Raw genomic sequence first — 7,918 nt, 5'->3', positions numbered from 1 at the left:
TCACCCCACCCCCTCTTCTAAGGTCACCGGTGGCCACCGGACCCCAGCAACCCCCACTCCGAAGGGTCCGAACTCCGGCCACCGTCGGCTTAACGAGGAAGATGAATAGTGGCATCCTTCTACGATGCGCGCGAGTAGATTTGCCGATTTTTCACGCATAGTGGTAAGTAAAAAGATGCATTGCAAGTCAAAAGTTAAAACAATATTCGTGTAAAAAATATTTTAATATAATATAAGCACGAGGTGAAAATATAAAAATATATATTTCTATATAAGATATTCTATTTTCTTCTAAATGCATGTTCCAAATTATATTTCATAAATTATGATTGATGTAAAAGATATTGATGACCCCTCACTTTTAGACTATATGGAAAAAAATACAATAGCACCATCTAAAAAATATAAATATTGGTAAAAAACTAGCTACCAACGCTATTTGCGCGGGCCACCTTGGTAGTTCATAGCTATATTTGTGCGTAGAGTCATTTAATTTGGACTACCTATATCTCAATCGATCAAACTTCAGAATGCAGTAACAAACCTAAAAAGCCTTTTTTTTTTGCAGTAACAGTCATTTGGAACGCAGTAATAAACGTAGGTCTGAACTCTGGAGTGTTGTTGCTCACCTGCAGCAACAAGATCCTGTGGCGACCCCACTGTCATGGAGACGCCAAGGGAATGCAACCGCATCTAACTCGGGGCGGAGCGTGCCGCTGCCACACACATCCGGAGCAGTCCAGTCAGCAACCTAAATCGGTTGGCCTTGGCTTCTGCCCCCAATCATCAGCGGAGGGGAAGCCCCCTCTCCGTGCAGACTGCAGAGCAGACACTACTGGAGTACGCGGCCAGGGGTGCCGGCGCCCCATAGCGGAGCAGACCAGCTCCACCGCGTGCGGCTGCTAGGCTACCTCGAATTCGTATGGCAGGCTGGGCGGCTGGTTACTCCAAATGGTAGGCGCGCACGGCCGCCTGACCTGCTCCACTCTGCGAGGCCGCCGCAGGTTGCGAGCGGCCGGGAGGCGCCCTGCCTGGCTCCCCTAATCCTTCGCGCCGGCCCAGACGGACCCCTACTACCCTTCCGCTTCCCCGTCGCTCTCGCTGGCCCTCTTTCCTCCCCGGCCCGGCCGGCTTCCCCTCCGCCCGCCGTCCCCGTCTGCGGGAATCCGGTTCAATTCAGCCGCCCCGTCCGCAATGCTGCCCAATAGCTCCGCATAAAAGCAAACCGCGCCCGCCCGCTTCCTCCATTCCTCCTCCTCCGCCCCCGCCGCCGCGCGGAGCTCCTCCTCACCCAGCTCGAGCTCCAGCTCTAGAGGGATATACTATACAGAGCGGAAAGGCAGAGTGGGGAAGCTGCAAGCCTGTGAGTGTGCTTGTGGCTGTGCTCCGCTCCGCTCCGCTCAAGCAGGATCCAAAGCTCTGGAGACGAACAAGGAAGCTACTGCTCCTACCTACTCGGTCGGTTCTTGTTTGCTGTTCTTCTATACCTCCCTCTGTCTGTCAAGATTTTCGGTTTTTTGGGCGATCTGATACCCTGATTTCACCCTCGTACGTCCATTTTCTCCGAATTTTTTTAATTGACTACTCTTGATAAAAAAAAGAGCTCCTTCATTTGGTAAGTAAAAGGATATGATCTCCAGTATTCTAGCCTGATAGATATGCAGTTTCATTTTTTTATAACACGTAAAGTATATAACGAAAAGGGGCTTTCCATTGTGTTTGGTTGATGCTCACGAGCAGGTAGGTCTTGGTGCTTCTCCCCTTGCACCTTCTGTGTGTGTCCACACATCTATCCTCCCTTTCCCGTCTCCTCTTTGATTGTTTTCTTCCCCTTTATCCTTCACTGTTCATGTTCTTACACTCCACAGTTCAGATGCTCTGCTTTCCCCAGATCCATGTACCTTGTAGGGCCTGCCAATCTATCATGTTTCCGTTTTCCGTTTGTTGGCCATCATCATCGTGGCATGTGTACACACAATCAGAGTACTACCAATTTGCTACGGAAATAATTTCCTTTTTTAGCTCTGCCTGAAGCTCAGAGTACCAATCATCGTCATCGTGACACATGCTTGTTTGCTCCATTTGAACCCAAAGCTTGCCGCGTGCTGCAAGATCCTGGACAGGAGTTGTTTACAGTTTTTCCCCTCTCCATTGACAGTTGCATAAAAAAAATGCTAACTGGAGATAAAGCTCGCCTTCTTCAAGTTCCCGTGCACTCACCTCTGACTCTTGCAGCTCATGTAGTCATGTCGTTCCCTCTGTTTCTTTCAGTGTGCCCTTTGATTGGACAGAGAAGTGATTGATTGGTCATCGATGTTTGTGGCGATCTGAGCGATGAACCAGTTCGTGCCCGATTGGAACAACATGGGAGACACCTCCAGGCCGCTCGGGTGAGCGATCCGATTCCTTGATTGACCGAAATTATGAACCTATCTTGATTCGATCTCCCATTTCTGTCTGAGAGGAAAGACTCAAGATTTCAGCTGTTCCTTGCAGCGAAGACGACGACCTCATCGAGCTGCTCTGGTGCAACGGCCATGTCGTCATGCAGAGCCAGAACAACCGGAAGCTACCGCCGAGGCCCGAGAAGGCGGCGGGGGCAGCAGCTCCCGCCCCCGCGTCGGTGGCGCAAGACGACGAGGCCGGCCTCTGGTTCCCGTTCGCGCTGGCCGATTCGCTCGACAAGGACATCTTCTCGGAGTTCTTCTGTGAAGCACCGGCGGCGGCGGCTCCGGTGCCCGCAACCCCAGGCGTCGAGGACGGTAAGCCCTGCAGGGACGTCCCGATGGAGGACGATGACAGGCACGGCGGGGCGTGCGCGGTGTCCGAGGCCCCGTGCGACCTGATGCCGCCGCCCAAGTCGGCGCCCGTGTCCGGTTCGAGGCAGCAGACGATGAGCCTGGCGGACGGCGGCGACAACGCCGGCGACCTCTCCGACCTCTTCCGGGCGGGCAGCGTGGGGAAGGCGGCGGAGGCCGGCGCGTCGTCGATGCTGAGCGCGATCGGGTCCAGCATCTGCGGGAGCAACCAGGTGCTGGTGCAGCGCGCAGTGAGCGCGCCGGGGCGCGCGTCCGGCAGCGCGCTGCCGTCGGCGACGGGGAGCGCGAACGCCAACGCCAGCGGCAGGGGCAACGAGGCGACGGTGGCGTCCTCGTCGGGGCGGTCCAACTACTGCTTTGGCACCACCACCGCCACCACCGAGCCGACGAGCACCAGCAACCGGAGCAGCAAGCGGAAGCGGCTCGACACCGAGGACTCCGAGAGCCCCAGCGAGGTCTCGTCCTTTTTCGCGCTCCTGAGCGAGCGATTCCCTGTTGATCCGCTCCGATTGTTGACCGGCGATGCTGTGACGGTGCAGGACGCCGAGTCGGAGTCCGCCGCGATGTTGGCGCGCAAGCCGCCGCAAAAGCTGACGACGGCGCGGAGGAGTCGCGCCGCCGAAGTGCACAACCTCTCCGAGAGGGTGTGTGACTCTCGCCACACCCTCCTTGCTAGTAGTACTTCCTTTCCTTGCTGGACAATCGACTCGGCTCGACGACAATCTCTGACACCGACGTTGTCTGTCCTTCCCAATGCAGAGGAGACGGGACAGGATCAACGAGAAGATGAGAGCCCTGCAAGAGCTCATACCTCACTGCAACAAGGTACTTCCCGACACGATAGACCGGACAAGCTCTCCACTGATCATTTGTCACTTGATAATCTGTGGAAAATTTTGTTACAAGTAGTCATGTTGTTGCATCCCGTGAGCAGACCGACAAGGCGTCGATGCTGGACGAGGCTATCGAGTACCTCAAGTCGCTGCAGGTGCAGGTGCAGGTCAGTGACCGAGACAGCGACCTCGTCCTCTCCTCGCCGTGCGAGCCACGAATCCGTGCTGACCGATCGTTTTCGTGATGACGGCCGCGGGCGCAGATGATGTGGATGGGCAGCGGCATCGCGGCTTCGCCGGTGATGTTCCCCGGCGTGCACCAGTACCTGCCGCGGATGGGCGTCGGGATGGGCGCCGCGGCGATGCCGTCCATGCCTCGGATGCCGTTCATGGCGCCGCAGCCGGTGGTGCACAACGCGCCCGTCAACCCCGTGCCGCTCTCGCGGGCGGGCTACCGGGGGCACATGCCGGCGGTGGGCATCACCGAGCCCTACGCGCACTACCTCGGCGTCAACCACCTGCAGCCGACGCCGTCCCAGGTCCGGCGCGTTCCCCACTTCCCCTGCCTGACGCCATGGACTACTAGTATTTTTTCCCCCTTTGTCGTTCTCTGAGATGTTTGGGCAGCATTTCGCGCAGGGCGTGGGATACTACCCGCTGGGGGCGAAGGCCGCCGTGCAGCAGAGTCCGGCGCTCCATCACGTGCCGGGTGGCGGCATGCCGGCCGCCGCCGCCGCGCCCGGGGTGCTGCCGCCTGAAAGCACTCCGAGCAGAGGACCAGGTATGATGCCCACAACTCTGCTCTCCTGAGGTGACAAAAACAGGGTAGCCGTTGGCTAGGCTACGTTGGTATTTTGGGCATGTTTGGTTGGCCACACCATGGATTGATGGTACGGTTTGGCTGCGCACCAGAGCTGCTTTTAGGCTGTCTTCAGCGATATCCTCCAAATCCCATCCTCTACATCCTTCATTTACAGAATTCTCTACAAGATTCTCTCCTCTATATCTCATTTCTCTCCAACAACGTTTTCTAAATCTCGTTCTCTATACATTAAACTCTATATTAGAAACGTATTTTGTTCCAAATTTTTGTACGTACGTATTTATCATACCTCAAACGCTATGGATATATTTTATTTTTATTTAATTCAGTGTTTAAAATGTAAAGAAAAAATAGAGAAGAGGAGAGAGAATCTCTATATATAGAGGAAACCTGTAGCGTTCTCTATTTTAGAGGACCATTTAGAGAACGCTGCTGGAGCAATAGAGAACGGAATCTTCCTCTATATATAGAGTACAGAACCCTTTACAGACCACCGATGGAGACAGCCCTGGAGGCCGCTCCATCATCTGCTAGTGTGTTTCATTGCATTGTTCAATTTTTCATGGTGAACTGAAAGCGAAAGCTGTCTATATGTTGGTTTTTGACTGGCCATAAGGTCTGAAGGACAAAAGCTACATGTATGTGCAGAAGGGGAAAAAAAATGGAAGAAAATGATGGGTTGGGAAAAGGAACCTGGCTTTTTTCAGAGTTCAGCCCAATGATTAGCGGCACAATAGAGAGGAAGGTTCTGTGATGGGATTCTCCAAAGCTTTTGCTTAGTGGGAGTAGCACCGAAAGTAAAATAGCTCACTTTTCAGTCCTTGTAACAGGATCTGAAAAGGTGTCTGAAGAGCAGGCACAGCGGTTTGGTCAAAGGTCTAGTTTGTACTCCCACATGCAAGCAGTACACAATGGACATTATAGTCCAGTGTTGATAAACCATCTGCCTAATGATAAATTGCATGCTCAGGTTGCTCATGTCCAAGCTAGGTCAGCAATACCCAGTGGCACCACATGAAAACTACGTAAAGTCTGACCCTTAGCCAATAAAATTCGGTAAGAAAAGAAAAGCATGATGCAATTGGACAGGATAAGATTGGGATGTTACTGTACGGTCCCTTTCTACTTATTCCACACTTGAAAAAAAATACATGAATATTTTATTTTTAAGCAATGTTTACACATATATGGCAAAAGTTGGGTCGTTCTAGCTTAGATGCAGCTGGCCTTGCACGTCACTTTTATTTTTGTATTGTACCCGGCTTAATCTGTCGCCGTCAGTGAACTAGCCCTTTGGTTCATATGTACACATATATCTCTTGTGTCCTCATCTGTGAATGGCCTTTAGCATATTGGAGTTTATCTCGTTTACATTCGCTTTGGATTCTGTCTAATTTCTTCTTCTCTTTGCAGGATGACTATAACAGGAAAGGACAAATCACATGGCTGAGCTGATGTTTTTGACAAGTGTGAAAACTAAGAAAATGAACTGCACAGAAGGATGAAGCAGAAGAGCAGCTGATGCGGCATTTTCTTTAGGGACCCCATTTTGAGATGTGTGCAGAAGTTTCCGGAAGGGGTTGATCTCTTAACAGATTGTATTAATATAGCATGACTTTTGCTTAGTTGGTACCGTGATGATCTCTAGTTTATCTTCTCTATTCTTGAGTTGAGAAATAGTTGAGATAGTTAAGAGGTGGTGATTCCGTTTTGCTATTTAGATGCAAACCAATTCAAGAGCGTAACATACCAAAAAGCAACTGTAATTGTTGGTGTTTTATGCTTTGGGCAGCAGTTTCCTCCATTGTACAGAGTAGAAGTGATATTTAGATGCAAACCAAATGAACCATATGTAATACATGACATTCCTATGCAATAGCACTGCATATGGACATATATACCTGTGCGTTGCAGTGCCATTAGAATAAATGGTTTGAACCAAGTGAACTATCTTTAGGAATTAAAAATAGGAACCAACACACACATACCCTATATTGTCCCATGCATGAATTTCCATACGTCAAAACCATTAGCTTCTCACCTCTAATACACCACCAATCCAACTGAACTACCATGTATTAATTCAACTTTCAAAATGTATCCCTAGCTCTAGCTCAAGTGGTATTCCAAATAACTTGCCAATCAACCGGCAAGATGAAGAGTATATCTTCAGCAAGTCACAGGATCCTTTTTTCCCCCACAAATCTGACACTACATACAAAAATGCTAGGAATTAGGATCCATCTGGGCACGGTGGCGGCGCTGTGTTGGAACTTGCCTCGGGCATGCGAGCAGGAAGAGAGGAGAGAGAGAGAGGAAGATGAGCTTGCGGTGTCACGTCGCCTGGTACACCAAAGTATGTGCCCGAAGATAGGTCCATGCCCAATCAGCACTACCACACCAGGCGCGGCCAAAAGGGTTGCAGAACACAAATTTAGTGTTCGGTGAGTTATTTTTAAAAATATTACTAAAATAGGGTTCAATAAAAAATCATGTGGAGCAAATATGTAGTTGCAGACAGTTTTATTTTTCATTATCTATACCTTGATAACATGGTCTGTATTTCCTTCTTCCTCTTCATATTGCCCTTGCAGTATTGTTATCTAGTAACGAATCCTCAATAGTTTACGCTTGGCCCAGGTAAAAAATAAGTGACCTTTGTGGTTTGTCGAGAAAAAACTTAACTCTGGCAAAATTGATGCTTTGTATTTAGGATATAAAAAAATTTGTGTCCAAAACATAAAATAATTGTGGCTTAAGGAGCACTTTGATCAATGAATGGGCCTAATCATGAATAAATACACTTACAACAGTTAATTGCTTGTAAACCAAGGCCTAAATTTGTTCAAAACTTTTTCAATCTTTTGAGGAGAACTGAAATGCCGGGTAGCATTCCGTAGTATAAAGATGTGGGGTTCAACTTGGTGCTTGATGGATCCCAACTTTCTCCACTCTTTTTTGTGCAGCATCACAGGAAATCAGTAAAAAGATTCTGGAGATCTTTTTCTCGAGTAGGAACAAATATTGTTCCAGCCAATTGGAACTTGGAAAAAGTGATGTTGCTGGTATCTTCTCATCTTATCTCCTTGCTGTGAGGGTGACCTGATTGTGAGAAGCAAAGCAGCTCGGTTCACCTGCACCTTGTTTCTGTCTAAAAAGGTTTCCAAGTTTTTTTTTTGTTTCTTAGTTGATTAATTTTGCAAGCAATAGCTTGCCCATATCCTTTTTTGTTTTTAGCAGGATAATTAACTCCCCATATATCGTCACTATTCGTGCAGTAAAGTACATAGGATCCACTCAATATTAGAATTAATTATTTAGTTGCTTTAAGATTTGTGTTGATTTCATATAAGGGACCACCAGAGCAAAATCATTGAAAAGTTACCAAAACTATAACTTAGATTTGATAGTGAATGTAGTAAATTTTAGTAGCTCTCAGGTAA

At 49.1% G+C, this 7,918-nt stretch overlaps 1 protein-coding gene across 2 annotated transcripts; it reads left to right on the top strand.

The window, feature by feature from the left end:
- The first annotated feature begins 1,319 nt into the window (after positions 1 to 1,319).
- LOC112875171 (transcription factor PHYTOCHROME INTERACTING FACTOR-LIKE 13-like) lies at positions 1,320 to 6,369 on the top strand. 2 transcript variants are annotated; one of them, XM_025938913.1, is made up of 9 exons: positions 1,320 to 1,458; positions 2,272 to 2,390; positions 2,497 to 3,274; positions 3,359 to 3,463; positions 3,579 to 3,644; positions 3,754 to 3,819; positions 3,916 to 4,191; positions 4,292 to 4,433; positions 5,889 to 6,369. In XM_025938913.1, exons 2-9 carry the CDS (start codon positions 2,335 to 2,337, stop codon positions 5,891 to 5,893), a joined length of 1,494 nt encoding a protein of 497 aa, XP_025794698.1. In that variant the 5' UTR covers positions 1,320 to 1,458; positions 2,272 to 2,334; the 3' UTR covers positions 5,894 to 6,369. The 2 variants fall into 2 exon arrangements, with proteins under 2 accessions (XP_025794698.1, XP_025794697.1); XM_025938912.1 differs by having other exon boundaries at positions 4,280 to 4,433.
- Positions 6,370 to 7,918: the final 1,549 nt, after the last annotated feature.

The sequence above is a fragment of the Panicum hallii genome, chromosome 9 (genome assembly GCF_002211085.1).
Source record: "Panicum hallii strain FIL2 chromosome 9, PHallii_v3.1, whole genome shotgun sequence".
NCBI lineage: Eukaryota > Viridiplantae > Streptophyta > Magnoliopsida > Poales > Poaceae > Panicum > Panicum hallii.
The sequence above is the reverse complement of the archived record's forward strand: the minus strand, read 5'-3'. Positions and strand labels throughout refer to the sequence as shown.